This window comes from Fundulus heteroclitus, chromosome 1 (genome assembly GCF_011125445.2).
Source record: "Fundulus heteroclitus isolate FHET01 chromosome 1, MU-UCD_Fhet_4.1, whole genome shotgun sequence".
In the NCBI taxonomy this organism is placed as follows: domain Eukaryota; kingdom Metazoa; phylum Chordata; class Actinopteri; order Cyprinodontiformes; family Fundulidae; genus Fundulus; species Fundulus heteroclitus.
In genome coordinates, this window is record NC_046361.1 from 26,878,199 (window position 1) to 26,894,209 (window position 16,011).

A 16,011-nucleotide genomic window follows, 5' to 3' on the forward strand; every position below is an offset into this window, starting at 1 on the left:
CAGGCTTTATGGGTTTTGGTTAACTCAAAGAACAAAAACAAGTGCATAGAGTAATGTGAATGTGGTTCCTGCGCCTCCCCCACACATTGCTACAGATTGCAGGCTGAAAGAAGATTAATCAAACCTTTACTTTTCTTATAGCAAACACAAATATGGCTCTTTGGAAAGATTAATTTTCACCACCCATCTGTTTTAAAACTACACGTTGTTTCACTCTACAAAAACTGTTATAATGATGTTATAATAAGCAATTAACACTTGAAAACTCATAAGCAAGAGGTTTCCCTGTAATGTTGCTTAAGCAAACATATAAAATGATTAAAACACACATGGCTTTAGATAACTGTAAATATTATGTTTTATTATTTTTGCACTAGCAGGAATACATTTTTCTTTTCTTTTTAAATTTTATAAAGCAATTAAATCCTGTTTAATTTTTGAGACAACCCTTACAGCTGTGGTATCACACCACGTAAATCATACTAGCCCATACCTAGTTCTTTATCATTCATAGAGAATATATTAAAGGTATATAGCCATGTAATATGCTTATAAAAAAGAGCAAAAACCTCCATCTTGATAGTGTTTTGATGGTCTTTTTTTCAGCCGAAAAATAATTTGCTCTTGGATGCGATGAACAAATATAAACAGACGTGGCGACAGTATCGCAGAACTATCATAATGCCGGTTTGCTTGATTTATAAATCAACACCTTTAAATCTATCTTTGTGCAATCACCAACTTTCTCTGGTATATTTAATAGTACACAGGTACATTCCTTTATAAAGTACACAATTTAAATACTGAGATATTGCAGAAAGATGATACAGCTCTGGACCATTACATGTTAAATGCTAAAAGTTTAGAGAAAGTATTGGTAGCCATGGTGTGACCTATAATAAAACAAAATTGGATTGAAACAGCAAGTTTCCCTGTTGGAAGCCCCAAATTTATTCAGTAATTTCACTTCTTGGCCCCACAGTGCTTAAATTGTCTGATGCAGAAACATATTAAGCACTTGTTCACATAAATATGTGAACAACTCCAATTAATTGCCTGGCTTATATTTGAAGATGGATACATTTCGATTGTATTTTAGGGATAAAAATGATGGATGGCTGCTAGAAATCAAGACAGCAGGCAGATGTGATTTTCTTTTAAGGGTTGGTTGTCTTTTTATTGGTTTATTGCCCACCGTGCTGTTATTTGGGCAGGAAGCGGATCATTCAAGGAGTTTAGGAAGTTGTTTACGACAGATGAGGATATCAAATCCTTCGGAGTATGTTGGCCAGCTAACATTTGCACGTACACTGCAAAAACTAAACTAAAAATAAGTCAAATTTTCTTGAAATTAGTGTATTTGTCCTTGATTTGAGCACGTAAATAAGATGGTTTGCCAATGGAATGAGTTATTTTGCACTTAAAATAGGAACAACTCATCTCTATCATCTCATTTCAAGTGCAGTATATCTAACTATCTTAGTTTAGGGTTCAAAATACTCACTCCATTGGTAGATAATCTTATTTAGCTGCTCAAATCAAGTATAAATGCACTAATTTCAAGAAAATTTGACTTATGTTTAGCTCTGATTTTGCAGTGTATACATAATTGTTTCATTGTTTAATACATTTTTACAAGTCTTGCATCAAAGTAATGAGCATGCTTTAATTATGACGCATATTATTGCTCTGAAATAGTGTAACTCGTGTTATTTTAAAGTGGCCATTAGAATGACTCAAATGCTGTGCCACATTCTGTTGGGCTATTCTACTCTGTCAACCACAGGACTGTCACTTGAGACAGGTGTGAGTCTGCTGCTGCCATAAATAGATAACTGCACTGCCCCCCATCCCCACCCACCCCCCACTCCCTGCTTCATGCACAAACTTCTCCCAGCCAGAAAAAGCCGGTCTGTTACATCCTGGTGCCTTTGAGTAATCCCCTGACTTGCATTCAGAACAAAAAATATCTGACCTCAGTCATCACGAGTGACATCACTGCCCCCACCCCCTGACCCCCATCATCATCAGGCTTAAGTTTGCATCTTAAAGGGAACGTGCTGTGTCCTCTGTCACCAGTGGGAGGCGATGTGATGTTAAGTGCCCTCTCTGGACTGTGCCCCCATCGTGCAAGGCCTCTGTTTTGTCATTCAGGCCGCCTAGCTGCAGTCATTATGACCACCACGAGTATTTATACCCACTGTGGCCTTTGTCGCATTTAGAAACCCTGGCTGCCCTGAGCACAAACCACCGCCAGAAACTGCCCGAGTCCCCGCTTTGTTTCCCCGGCTGACCTCCTGATTTTACAGCATTGGGTCACAGAAAAAAAAAAAAAAAGCGCCTCTCATCGGTGTGTCCCGAAAAGGAGCAAACAAGATGAAATCAGCAGGGCATTCAGTGGCGTTCCCATTGTGCGAATATATGTATTCTTTGTCTTGTTCTTTGCAGCTTTGTGTTTAGCAGAGCGTGTCACCTCACATGGAGCTATTTTTAGCCGAGGGAGAACTGCGTCGTAGTGGGAGTTTTATGTCGGGGTGGGGCGACTGTGAAGCGCTTCAGAGAAATACGATAAACCGTAACGGGGTTGGCTTCCGCTGAACAGGACAAACACGTCCCACTTCTGATAACCCAAGCACAAAACAGTATGTCAGCTGTAGAAAATAAAGAGAATTAGAGAAACGGAGAGCAGATGAATGAAATCAGGGAGAAACGCAGCTCTCAAGCTGAGCCCATGCACGAAACTGCAATCACAGAAGGAAATATACAAACATGTGGTTTAGTTGTAAAGTATAGCTCTGCTCTGTTGCTATCGAGAGGGTGCTATTTATTTAGTTGCAATTTCGCTGCCCACTCAGTCATTTAAAAAATTGCCAAGGAATGCCCAAGAGCCGGTTACTAGTGGCTGGCATTCATATTTTAGGGAAATTTAGAGCCTCCACCTGGCTCGGATATGACCTTGGAATGTGAAAGGAAACCAGAGGAGGTCTAGCCTCGTGAGACCATCCTGATCTCGCGAGCTTTCAAGGTTTCACTCGCAGATCAGTCTGGCTACTCTCCGTTAAAGAAAATTTGGAGCCGTTCACCAAACGAACGTCCAATCAGCGTTGGCTTTGAGGCGGGTTGAGGTGTGACGCAACGGGAAGCGCGTCAGTTCAGTCTAAAGAACATGGCGGCTTCAGCCGATGAAACTAGCGTTAGCGTGGCTATCGAGCAAGTTTTATCGGAATTACAGAGTATTTCTCTGCTGAGCTAACGAGCCTTTACCTGCAGCAGCAAGAGTAGCTTGGCTTGTGGTTGTGTTTTCGTCGTCGCTCGTAACAGAGCGTCGACGAATCTGATTGGTTCATTTGGCCCGTCTATCACCAACATAGGCCAATCAGCTAACCAGTATTTTCGCCCCTTCCCAAAGTTACTTCAACGGAAGGTTTCCAGATGGATATGCGGAGCAAATCTATCTGGCGGAGTCAGGTAAGAGGAGGTCATCTACACCAAGAACATGCAAATCAAATCAGAGTTTTTTTTTTTTGGTATTTCAGCAAAACACTCCATTGACACACAAAGTATTTCAAAGCACTTTACAGGAAAATAAAGGAACAGACACCAAGGCACAAGCATACATGTAGCAGTCCCTGTGTGTATTCTCCAGAGTGTTGATCTTTTTCCTACTTCTGCCTCCACTTTCAAATCCACCATGCATCATATTAGACATGAGTACCTTTTCAGTACTTTGTTCATCCTTCCTGTTATCAGTTGCAAGTCTTACTCTCTCTGCTCCTCCAACAGCCTCTGTGAAGCTCAGGCATAGATTATGCAGTTTCTTTTGAAATACCTTGTTACATCTCTAAGTAACTAAACACCTGAGTCTCCCTCTGTAACACCATCCGCACCGATGAGTGGTGCAATTACTGCTGCCCTATAGCTTAGCTCCTTGTTTCATGTTCCTGCAGCGGAAATCTACAAATAATACGTCCATGTTATAGAATAAAGAGATTAGTGCAAATAAAACCTGCCAGAAAATAAAGAAAAAACAAAACAGATTATGATTCCTTAACACTTTCTCCTTTTCATTTTTTAATTAGAAATCTCAAAATATGACTGCCATACCGCAGAATGTTCACTAATTCTGTTCTACAGGATTAACTTAAAATAAACGTCCGTCTCCACTATTATATTTGGGAGGAAAAAGCTCTAATTTACTCTTAGATGTGTTAGTTTTTTGTTGTTTTTTTTTACATTATTTACTGATTTTATTGCAACATTACTGTGTAATTTAACAAGGTCATTAACAGTTTGTGGTAGAAGTGGTTGCAATGTTACATGTGTGTGTTTTTAGAAATAAAACGTGAACCAGTACTATGGGCAGTAAAATAATATAGTAATTTGTAAGTTAGTCAATTGGGCATTATGTATAACAGTGTCACTAAGTTATTTTAGAGCTCAGTCCTGTCATGGTTCTGTAGTTTACAGTAAACGTTTTCGGCAATTTGAAACAGTATTCGGTTTTATCAAAAGCGGTACGGCCTTCTGTTTCCTTGGAAGTGGATGGTTTATTTCTGTCCGAAGTGGAAGAAGTGTTCACTGCTTACTGTGTAGATGTAAAAACTGAAGGAAAGAAAAGAACACTTTCAGATATCACTTGTGTTTGATCAACTTTGATTTTTCCCATAGGACCCCTATTCCAGCACATCTGGTCCAGCTTTGCTGCCAGGATGTGATGAGCAGAGGCAACATATCCTTTAATTACTCCTAAATCAGACCTATTTATACTACACATCTGCTGCCAGATCTTTGTTATGCACAGACATTCTTTGTTCCCGAGAGTCTACAGGAGAACTGTTTCTTTTTTCATCCCCCCCCGTCTTATACAAAGTCCTCTGTGTTCACAAAGCTCTACCAGGCCACTACATCTCATTTAGCGTACTGTTGTATCAAACTATGACATCAGCCCATTCTAATTGTTTCCAGACCTGGCGAGGGGTTGAGTTTTCATTTTATTTTCCATTTCTCGACGCAGGCCTCCTTTGCTCAGCATCCAGAGGAAGAAAAAAAAAAAGCAGCAGATAGTGAGGAAACTACACATGATGTCATGTAGATGGGACACGCCGTGCCAAAATCTTGTGACCAACTTTCCAGGAAGCTATCACTTTCCCCCTGCCGTTTCCTTTGCTCTATTCTCCCCCCGCTCTGTCTTTTTTCATTCTTCTTGCAAAAGCAGAGTCAAGTTTTTTTTTTTTTTTTTTTTTTTTTTCCTAACAGTATTCGGGCAGCACATCTGTGGGAATTCACCAGATAAAGCAGTTTTCAGCTGCTTGTCTCTGACTTGCGGATGCCTCTTTGGCGTCGGCCCAACTCCAGTGTATCCAGCTTCTCTTTGCTCTGCGACGGCTGTAAAGATTAAAAGAAGGGAGGGGATTAAAACCAAATTGGGTGTTGATGGAAATGGAGCTGAGATGCAGAAAGGACCATATGTATTGAGTTGAAGAAACGGTATTTTATGAGCAGTGAGTGGGCCTCTGCCTGGAATTCTGAATGACCTCATGCTGGAGCGCAGCGCCGCGCAGCCAGGACTCCAGAGATGGAGTGGGCCTTCACCAGACGGGACGGCTAGACGGCATCGTAACTCTAGAAGAGGAAAGGGAAGACTCGGAGGCCAAGCAGGCTCAGAGAGTCACATGTACTAACTAATCCTGCGAAGACTTTCATTTCTTAATTTACTTAAAACTCATCAAACGGCAATGAGTTTAGGAGCACTCTTCTCAATTCTGAAACTGATGTCGCCCCCCCGGGCCTCGTGCTGAAACAATAAGGCGGTAAAACATCACCTGCTTTCGCATTAGACCAACAAATAGCTTCATTTCTCTCTCATAAAGAAAAATAAACTCCAGTTTGCTGCTCCCCGTGGTGCTTTGCCAAAACAAAGCCAGACTCCGGGGCTAATTTCTGATGCAGACATTTCCTAACAAGGTGCTTTGTGCCTCTGTTGTGTAAAATAATCAGAGTCCCAGTTTAATAAAGAAAGGTTTTAAATGACTCACCGCTTTTTTTTTTTCATTTTTTTTTTTTTTTTCAAACATGATGAGTAGTTGCATGTAAGTTGAGCCGACTCTCTGCACCTCCACGGGGCATTAGCAGCTGTAGTCAACAGATTGCAGTGCCAAGGTCTCACACTGAAATAGATCAGCTGGTCAGTAGTCTGCAGCGAATCACTCCGCTTCGGTCGGACAGTCACGGTCAATTCTCACAATATCTTTTACTTACCCTTTTTGGCTCTGTCTCTAATTCCGCATCTTTCATTTAAAGCCTCGGATGAAAACAGGCAACAGAAGGTGATCATTTCAGGGGTTCGGGCCTGTAATTAGAAGAATCTTCCTCGGGGACGTGTGTATGTGTGTCTCTGCTTGGATGATTGGTGTCCCTGTAAACTGGCTGCATGTGGGAGCCATTCTCCATAGTTTCCTGTGCTCGTGTCATTCCAGAGAAAATACTTTTGACTGGGGGGCAGTTTGCCCCCACCCTCCCGAGTCTCAGAGGAGTGATTCGTCTCTGGCTTGTGAAGTCCAGCAACACGGGGCTGCCAGAGTGGGGTCTGATGCATGTTAGGCATGGGGAGTAGAGACTCCAGTCTTGCAGATATGCTGCAATCCACAAGGAGGGGTATGCAATGTCCCATTACAACCCCACAATTCAGTTCATGTTATTGGGATGTTATATAAAAAACCAACACAAAGTAACGTATAATGGCAAGGTGGAAGAAAAAGGAAATTGAAAAGTGTGATATGTGGGTATTCAGTCCCCTTTAGTCTTAATTAAAAACCAGTGCAAGCCATTACTTTCAGGAGGCACCTAATGAGGGTCCATCTGTGTATAATTTCATCTCGCTATGAGTGCAGCTGTTCTGTGAAGGCCTCTGGGTTTTGTTAGAGAACATCAGTAAACAAACAGCGTTATGAACATCAGGGAAAACACCAGACAGATTGAACGTCTCACAGACCACCGTTCATTCCATCATTTAGAAATGGAAAGACGATGACGTTAAATCCAAAGACCGTCCAAGGAGAGCATTAATCGGAGAATCGGCTCGGAGTCTCACGGTAACTCTGGAAGAGCCGTTGAGGCCCACAGCTCAGGTGGGAGCATCTGTGAACAGGACGACTGTCATTTATGTGCTAAACAAAGCCAGACCTTATGGAAGAGTGTCAGTAAGACAACATGAAAGCAAACCCTCTGCTCTAATGAGATTAAAACCGAACTTCTAACTGCTTTATGTGGCTTAGAAAACTAAACCCATTCTAAAACAGCATCATCCTGTGGGGAGGCTCTTCTTCGCCGTAAAGCTGGTAATAGCTTAACTGGCTAGGCTGGGATGGAGGTTCATTTTCCAGCAGGTTGTCTACCCTAAACAAGTATCCACAGCTAGGATGGGTTGGTGTAGATCAAACCATTGTCGTGTATTTTTTAATTGCCCAGTCAAAGTGTCAAATTGGTAGTTGCTGTTTATAGACACTCTCTATCCAATCCGGTTTAGCTGGAGAGATTTTCAGGCAAACATTTCTGTCTCCAGTTTGTGTTGTTGCATCGTGGGGTCTGAATAAAAAACGCATACCACACTTCAGATCTACCTCCACGAAAGGCATTAATTATTTTCCTTTTTCAAGGGGCGTGAACACTTTTGCATACCGTTGATTGAAACAGAGCTGGTTTGAAGTAGACTGAAAACGGAAGTGCTCGAGGTGGACAACTTCCCTCCAACGAGAGCTTGGAGAGATAAAATCTCCTCTGGCCCTTTTTTCTTCTGCACATCTCAGACCCGAAAGGCTCTATTAATAGAGATCCTCTTTTATTTGCTTCTCTAGTGCGTCCCCTTTTCTTTTGTGTGTATCTGTGATGCTTTTGTTTCCTTTAGCCTCTACAGAGGCTGCATCCTCTTACCTGCACCGTCTCTATCCATACCCTCATCCTGTAAGCCTGTACGCACTCCCCCGCCCTCCTGGCTTGCATTTTTTAGCGCCTTCCCTCATCTCACCCTTCAGCTTTCTGTGCTGTAAATTCTCCATTTCGCATGTTCATGGTAACAAGCCCGAGCAAACCTCGTTCCTGCCTGCTTCACCTGACTCCCCTATCCTTTTGCGGTACCCATTCTTGCATGGCGTTTGAAAACCAACAACATATTTCACCCAGACCTTCCACAGCTATACAAGCCCCCGTCCTTTCACACCCCCTTTCCCTGCACCCCGCCCCCTTTCCTATACTGCTCAGGGCCTGGCCGACACTCAGCACACTCCCCATGTTTCCAAGCCTCCACCCCCCTTGAAACTCCTACCAGCGCGGCGCGCAGAGGGGATAGAGGAAGAAAGGCAAAAAGAGAGAGCTCAGTTTGTCTGTCAGAGATTGCAGAATGCCACTTAGCTCTGACTCAAAGGTCTAGCATTTATAGGACAGGAAAAGAAACAGGAGTGCTGGTGAGATGCAGTGGGCTGCATCCTGACGCAGATGATGGTGCTGAGATGCGTTTGTCTGGTAGGCTAACCTTTTAGGCAGTATGGGGATTCATGAGGGAACCCACTAATGTTTGGAGTACATCGTCCTGTGATTGCCGGCCAGCATGTGGTGTTTGCAGTGTAACTCAGAGAAGACTCAGTCGCTGCTGGAACTGGAGCTAAAGGGCTGGTAAGACTCATAGAAAAGTAAAGGACGTGCACGTATTTATTTATTTATTTAAGCATGCGTGTGTGTGTTTTGCCTTTTTGAATGAGAAGACATTGGAAATGAAAGAGGATTGTGTTGTGTTTTATGACTAGAAGGACTAGCAATAATGCAAAGCTTTAGGGCCCTCCAAAGATTGGTCCTCCACTCCAGGTTCGACTCCCTCACAATGGAAAACAGATCAGGTCCCTGCTCTGAGTCACTGTATGGATGTGTTTAGTCTTACTGTACAGGATCCATCTGGGAGCTGGAGTGCATTGCATTCCTGCGGTGTGTCGTGGCCCCCAGAACAACTGACTTTGAGCTGCTCCATAGCTGGAGAGGTTCAAGGACAGGTGCTGAGCATAGTTTCCAAGGATAAGCCTCATTATTCTCTTTTCTATTGAACGCTCGCTCTGTTTGTTGTCTGATGGGGTCGTGAGGGAGGAGGAGAAATGCCTTGATCAGACAGAATGAGGTCTGGTGGTTAACAGGAGATTAGTGCTGATTTCAGATGACTCCAGAAGTATGGATGGTGTCTACACACTGATAACTCACTCCTACTGATAGCAGCAATGTCAATTTTATAAGTCTCACCTTTATTCTACAAATATGTAATGCAAATGAATGCGCTCCTATTTGATCAGCAAGTAATCACTGCTAATCAAACACCAAAAATGGAAAGAAAGTGTTTATTCACAATCATATTTTATGTTATTTTCTGAAAATGTAACAAAATTAACATATGCCTCTCTTTTCAACAATGCCAGATTGAAGATTTTTTTTTAAATATCCCCAATTAGTAAAACCTAAATAAAATATAAAAAAATAACAGATGAGCTAAACATTATGTGTATATCCTAACGGCAAAAAAAGAAAACGACTTTTAATGTGCCTAATTATGTTATTTTTTTCTGCCAACTTTATTTATCTGCTATGAAAAGAAAAACGTGGAAAAGGTGTTGTAAATGTAATAACACCTGCTGCTAACTTTGGCATCGTATTAACATTTTGTCTGCCTTATGTAAACAACCAGGCTTGTAAGCAGTGGGTGTAATACAGAGGTTAAATCTAGAGAAGATCTAAAACCTTAAATATTAAGGTTTAAGATGGCTAAATCATTGCAGTACAGATATCACAGTCCTGTGGATGCTATTCGTATTTATTGTTTTAATTGTCAGTAATGCATATGTACGCAACATACAGAGGACTGTAAATGCGTTACTCTCCAACCAAGGTTGCAGCAATGAACATAAACGCAACATAGAAATGTGATAAACACTAAGTGTAGAATAAACAAAGCTAAAACATACGCTTACAGTAGGTCCATGATAGAAATGTGACTAAAACATAGAGACGTTTAAAACAAGAAGAAGACGATTAAGTAACAGTTCACAAGCAAGAAGTATAAAGCTTGAAGGCCGTTTGGACCAGTTCTTACCCGCAGTCACGGTCTCTCCCCCACCCAGAAGAGGACACATACGTGTTTATATTGCTTTGCTTTAGGGCAGAAAATAAGTCGATGGAGATGCAATCTGAAGCACTTCACACCAAAACAATACAGGAGTGGCTGGTAAAGATGAATGACGGACTGGTCGGTACACGGAAAGCCAAAAGGGTCACAATTCATGGACTTTGCAACGTCTCTTGACATCTAATCACAGATACTAAATACTACCCAAAGCTATAAAAGAAATACCATCTGATTATTATGTAACAAGAATTATTAAAGCTGTTAGTATGTGTATAACATTTGATTTGTTTAATAATTGTTAGATTTAGTTATTAATTTCTCTATTGCTGTTTTATGTGCATCACGACAAGACCAAGTTATTTGTGACAAACCCCGTTAAGAATGTCTTATGCTTTGACTATTTTCATAGCAAAGGAGAAACCTTTTTGGTTTTTGATCTAAGCTACATGTTTGACACATGGCCTATGGGTCAAGTTCAAGTTCAGAGTTTGTTTTTTTTTTTTTTTTACATTTTAACCGGAGATTACATGTAGACAAATCCTCCCATGCAGTTCACAGTCGCCTGTATTTTACAACTTTCTCACAAGCAGGTCTTTGTTCTGTCTCAGCTTTTGTATGGGCTTAATTTTTTTTTGTCCAAAACAAGGTGAAAGAAACCTAATAATTAACTTTTTTCTTTCTTTGCTTCTTGTACCAATCCTGGATTTGAACCGTGACACTAAAACGAGCTGCATATAAAACTGTAATTTATTTTTATCATTACATCCCTTTTAAGTTTCCAAAAAAATGCAGTATTTAAGGCATTTTTTTTGTCTTTTAGCCTACCAGAAACTTTTCTCCACCATGTTATCCTGTTGCATTCCTTTATGAATCCACTTTTATAATTTAACTTTACCAAAAATATGACAATCCTTACTAGAATCAAAATCTATTTATTGGAAATACAAACAAGATAACAAATAATAAATGTACAGTTTATTTGTCCTCTTTTTAACACTAAAACTTTGATAACGCAGATATTTTAGGATAAATTATAGCTCGTCTTTAGCCTGGTTGCATTATTGTATTATTGCAGGTTATATCAATGACAAGGTTTATGAAGGAGAAATGTGGACGTTTATTTCTCACCGGTAACGGCCAGTTTCAAACAGCCTTGTGCTGAACTCCAGGCTTCGAAACCATACATCACAAAAAATAAGTGACATTTACAGTAGGCGACCAATCCACTTTCTGTCTTTTGGACAGTCTGAGATCCTTCCTATCACTCAGCAGTCCGTTCTGCCCCCCCAGAGGTTCAGCTACTGCTTTCTGGTAAATTAGCTGCCAAAAAGGAATTCGGGATCCGTTAAAAACTCTCAAACTGAAGCACACAACTGACAGTAGTTATCAACCATGAGCTGTAATGAGACCCCAGTCGACTATTTACAGTCTGCAGCGGACTCTCAGGAGCAGCGCTGTCAGTCTGCGGGCCGGTGCAGCTTTCCAGCGCGTTTGCTGGGTCAAACTGTAAATTCTGAACTCGCTCCGCTCTGCGTTTTTATAGCAGCTGCAAGATAATTCATTAGTCCAGTAATTGGAGCTGAGACGGTGGGTTTCCCTCCGTGCTTATTAGCAGGTTCCCCTTTTAACGCTGAACCTGATTCATGTATTAACCGCGTGGTGTCTTGAGCTTCGACCTGCGAAGTCCGCTCACTTTCCACATCTGTGTGCTGCGAGATCTGCTGCGTGCATCTGTATTTATGAGCTCTCCCTCAGTCGCCTTGAGAAGGGGAGAAAACATCTGCTTTTGTGCTGCTCCCAGCACACGTCACTGCATGTGGGGTAAGCGGTGTGATGTGGAGGGGCCGTTTTGATTTTTATTGGAAGGGTCACTTTACTGCCTGTGTTTATATACACGCATAAAAACTGGCATCTTTGAATAGCCAGGTCAAAGGGGACTGTAATTATGGATGTACATTAGCGGCGCACCGACGAGGCTTGTTTTTTCATGCTTAGAAATTAGGCTTTATAAGGCTGATTACGACATACTAGATCATTTACTCTGATGAGGTGAATGAGGATGCACAGAATATTGGAGACCACGCTCCTTGTTTTTAATCTGCAGGATGAGAAAGGTTTGGGTTCTCCATGATCTGTGTCAGCCATCAAAAAAGGTATAGTGAAAGTATAGAAAGCCAATAGGTCACTATGGTTGAGCTTTGCTATTTTTGGTGTTATAATATCTATTATATACGTTACAGACATGATACATATGCCTCTTTCTGCTTCTCTATCCTAAACCTGGAGTTACAATTAGATTTTTATTCAGAGGGTTACTGTATTGCCACGTGACTATGTTCAAATACACACACAGACACACATATGACTAATTGTTTGGATTATCGCTCATTTCTTTTTAAGTAGAAATTAAATTGAAATCAGGCTTTTCTTGGAGAAATTTTTTTTTTCGTAGAAATAGAACCTGTTGATTCAGATTTTTACAATTTACTAATTTTTTTAAAAGGCCTCTGATAAATAAAGAGTAAAATATGCACCAGGTTCATTGATTGAGGTGGTAGCCTGAAATCCAACAGAACTGAAGGAGTGATAATGTTTTCCCTATTTATGCATTGAGCCGTTTGTCCTTCATTGGATTTTTACGTACATGCTGTTAGTTAATACATTTTAGGACCAAATAGGATGAGATCTCTTAGTTTTGAAGATCTTAGTGTTGTGCTGTTATTTGAAGGAAAAAGAAAAGGTCAATAAAAATTGGTAGTTTGTTGTTTCTAGGTGATTGATCTCAATTTATGTCCTCTGTAAATCCCTTTAGTTAAATATGAGCTTTATGAATACAAAAAAATAAACAAATAAAAAAATAAGCCTAATCAACTGATCATTCACTTTCATTTTTGTCTACAAGGACGTTTTTTGCCTTGGGTAAAATAAGTCAGTTTATGATGTAAGAGGACTAAGAGTGTAATGTGCTTTTTGCAACATTTCCTCTGAACACATCGGGTCACTCTCAGCCCCTTTTCTCTCCATTTTCTGAAAAAAACAAAGCCATGTCGAATTGAATGACCATCAGTTTTGTGATTCTACACCCTTGTCTATGAAAAAAAGGGAGCCAGCTCTCACATTCAGGTCTGTTTCTTTATTACATTAAAGCTTGCAAAAAGTGTAGGCTACTGTTGCGCAGACATTTCCTAAATGGTTCCCAGAGTTGACAGTCTGTACATGCGTCTGTGGCTTTGTTTGGGAGCTACATTCGTTCCAAGCTGTAGCTCACTCTGCCTGCAGCTCATTAGCTTTCTTCTTTTCTCAGAACCCCCGTAGATGTGACTCCTCTTTTCCGGGATCTAGGAATGTTTCTCCCTCAGGTCCCACTGATGGAATGGGTTGAGGCCTGGGCAGGGGCCTAGATCTGTTCACTCAGGATGTTTGGGATGGAAGAGGGTGATTGTCCAGTACCCCCCCCCCCCCTCTCTCTCTCTAAATCACTGCCAGCCGTGCTGCTGTGTTTCCCTACATCATAGGCAAGAGGCGCTCCTGCTGGGTAAAGAGCCTGCAGGAGGGACAGTTGCCGTTTTAAAACCTTGCGATCAGATTTCAAGGCCAATACAGTTGTAATCGGAAAGTGGTGCGAGGACCACATCGCCGCTTCCTCCTTCATGTCTTCACAGCGGCTCTATGGTTTCCATCTGCTTTATATACAGCATAATGTTCACATAAATCATAGCCATAGATTATGTCTCACTTTTTGCTCACTCATAGGTGCCCAGCTTTATTCAAAGAGTTTCCCCTATTTTTTTCCCCTCCATCCACTGCAGCTTCAAATATAAAGTCCAGAATTTCTCCTCTCCGCCGTCTCCCTCCGTTTTCTCCATCACGAGCAGCTGACCTCACTCTGTCAGGTATTTAGTGACCTCAGAGCAAAAAGCGCAGAGTTTCCTATGTCTCCACGTACCCACAATCCCATAATGTCGGGACACTTGGATGGCTGAATGAGAGGCAGAATATAAGCAGTGAATGTTCTGGCCCCACGAGCCTCATTGGGGAAAAGCAGAGCCAGCCTTGGAGCTGGTTTAGAGTTAGAGGCGTAAATGTTTTTAGGAATTAATGGAATGAGAAAGCACACCAGCTAAAGGCCTGTTGTTGTTGTTGTTTTTTTAAGCTTCTATGTTCTTTGTCTTTCAGGGATTTATATTAAACTTAAAACTTTGTCAGGTTACACAAATTCTGACTAAACATGAGGTTTAGGGTGGCGCAATTTACCTGTCTTAGCTCACCAGGTAGCCTTGTTAGCATTTACTGTCAGCCGAAAACACAGAATTGCTTTAGTTTGCAAATTTAAATCCTTATTCTTATGTCTAATTAACAAATAAGATGTTTATTTTTTAGAACATTCAGTTCAACAAATGGGTTTAAATCCTACATAAGTCCCAGTTAAAGCCCATTTCTTTGACGTACGCAACACCTGTTTTACCCTGCTGCTCAAATTGTTCACTGCTCTACTATATGTTACATTTCCAGTGATTTAAAGGTTTTTTTCTTCCTTCTGTTTGGAGCCAGAGGATTTGCAAGAATCCTAGAAAAAAAATTCTGTGTATAAAAGCCGGTAAAGCTTAAATATCCCACATGTTTCAAGGTACATAATAGATTACAAACATATCAAGATCTGTTTTATTTTTGAAAACCAGAGGTGCCTTTGTAATTACCCTAACTTAATGGCATGAGATTAGTACTCGGGGATTAATTAGGTTTGTTCTGTAAAATTCCAAATCCATTTCACGGAGAGTTCAGGAATGTTGGTAACAATGAGGTCATTATTATGATCCTACAGCGTGAACAGGTAATTTTGAATTTTCATTTCGATTTCATTCTTGAAAGAAGAATACCTTCTTGTAGTTTCTCATGACGCCTGCTGCTAAATTGTTATTTGATACCGTGATTGGCTAAAACCAACCTTTGGTAGGCGGGCACTAGGTGTCGCTTCACCCTATCAGCTTGACAGTTCTGCTACTTTCCCCAGATTGATAATGGTACATTATCAATCTAGCTGGCCAGGTTATGCAAATTCTCATATTCTCATATTATTGTCAGCATCTGAGTAGCAAACCATCCACAAAATCTTGGCCAGTGTTGCTTGCAAAAGAAAGAATTAAGCCTTAGACCCCAAACCTTATTTTTAACCCCATTTATCCATCTCTCTAATTAAAGCTCTGTTGAGTGATGTAGAAAATCAGAAATCACTCTCAGCTGTATTCTAGCTCCTCAACAGAAGGCAAGGTGTCACTTTTAACTTAGAGGATGGCAGCTTTGTAGTTTGCTATGACAGATGGCTGGAGAGATTTGTCCCAGAGGTGATTATGCAATGAGGCTGCTTTTCAGTGACTTGTGGTTATTCTGGTGTTGCTCCAGCAGTGTAAAAGCATGGCTGTTTTTACTCTGTTGCTGTGGGCTGAATCACAATTAAACAATGTCTAAATGCTGCCCTGAAAAGAAACTGTTAATTAAATTTGGTTTATTTACTGCATTTAGCAGTGATTCACAACACGACATGGTCAAAGCATTTACAAGACAAACCAGTTCGTTTCAGAATCAGAATCAGATATACTTTAATAATCCCAGAGGGAAATTACTGGGTTTCACACCCAGTTCTAAACAAATGTACAATCAAATCAATCCAATAAAATCCAGTCATATAGATTCAAATTGAACAGCATACAGTCATGGTGGACCTGGATGAATTAAACAGCTACACTACAAAAGGGAAATTTATGATATCAATTTTCATCAAAATACTCTTTGCTTGTAGAAACAAAGATTATTTATTATTATTTTGTATGTGTGTGTTGGTTTTTAGAGAATGCTGA

The 16,011-nt window shown here is 40.8% G+C and overlaps 1 protein-coding gene and 1 long non-coding RNA gene across 8 annotated transcripts in view; both read left to right on the forward strand.

Annotated features, from left to right (window-relative positions):
• Positions 1 to 16,011, forward strand: part of LOC105932290 (IQ motif and SEC7 domain-containing protein 1) — a 146,746-nt gene that overhangs the window by 108,359 nt on the left and 22,376 nt on the right. Inside the window, exon 1 of one of the 7 annotated variants that reach the window (XM_036139312.1) lies at positions 8,300 to 8,667. The exons of the other annotated variants lie outside the window; for them this stretch is intronic. Coding sequence (XP_035995205.1) covers positions 8,603 to 8,667 — 65 coding nt within the window. The 5' untranslated portion in view covers positions 8,300 to 8,602. Of the gene's footprint in view, positions 1 to 8,299; positions 8,668 to 16,011 lie in introns of those variants that run through there. 7 annotated transcript variants of the gene reach the window in all.
• On the forward strand, positions 1,877 to 6,030 carry LOC118563727. Its single transcript, XR_004931394.1, has 2 exons — positions 1,877 to 2,983; positions 3,479 to 6,030. It is a non-coding gene; the product is annotated as an uncharacterized LOC118563727 (long non-coding RNA).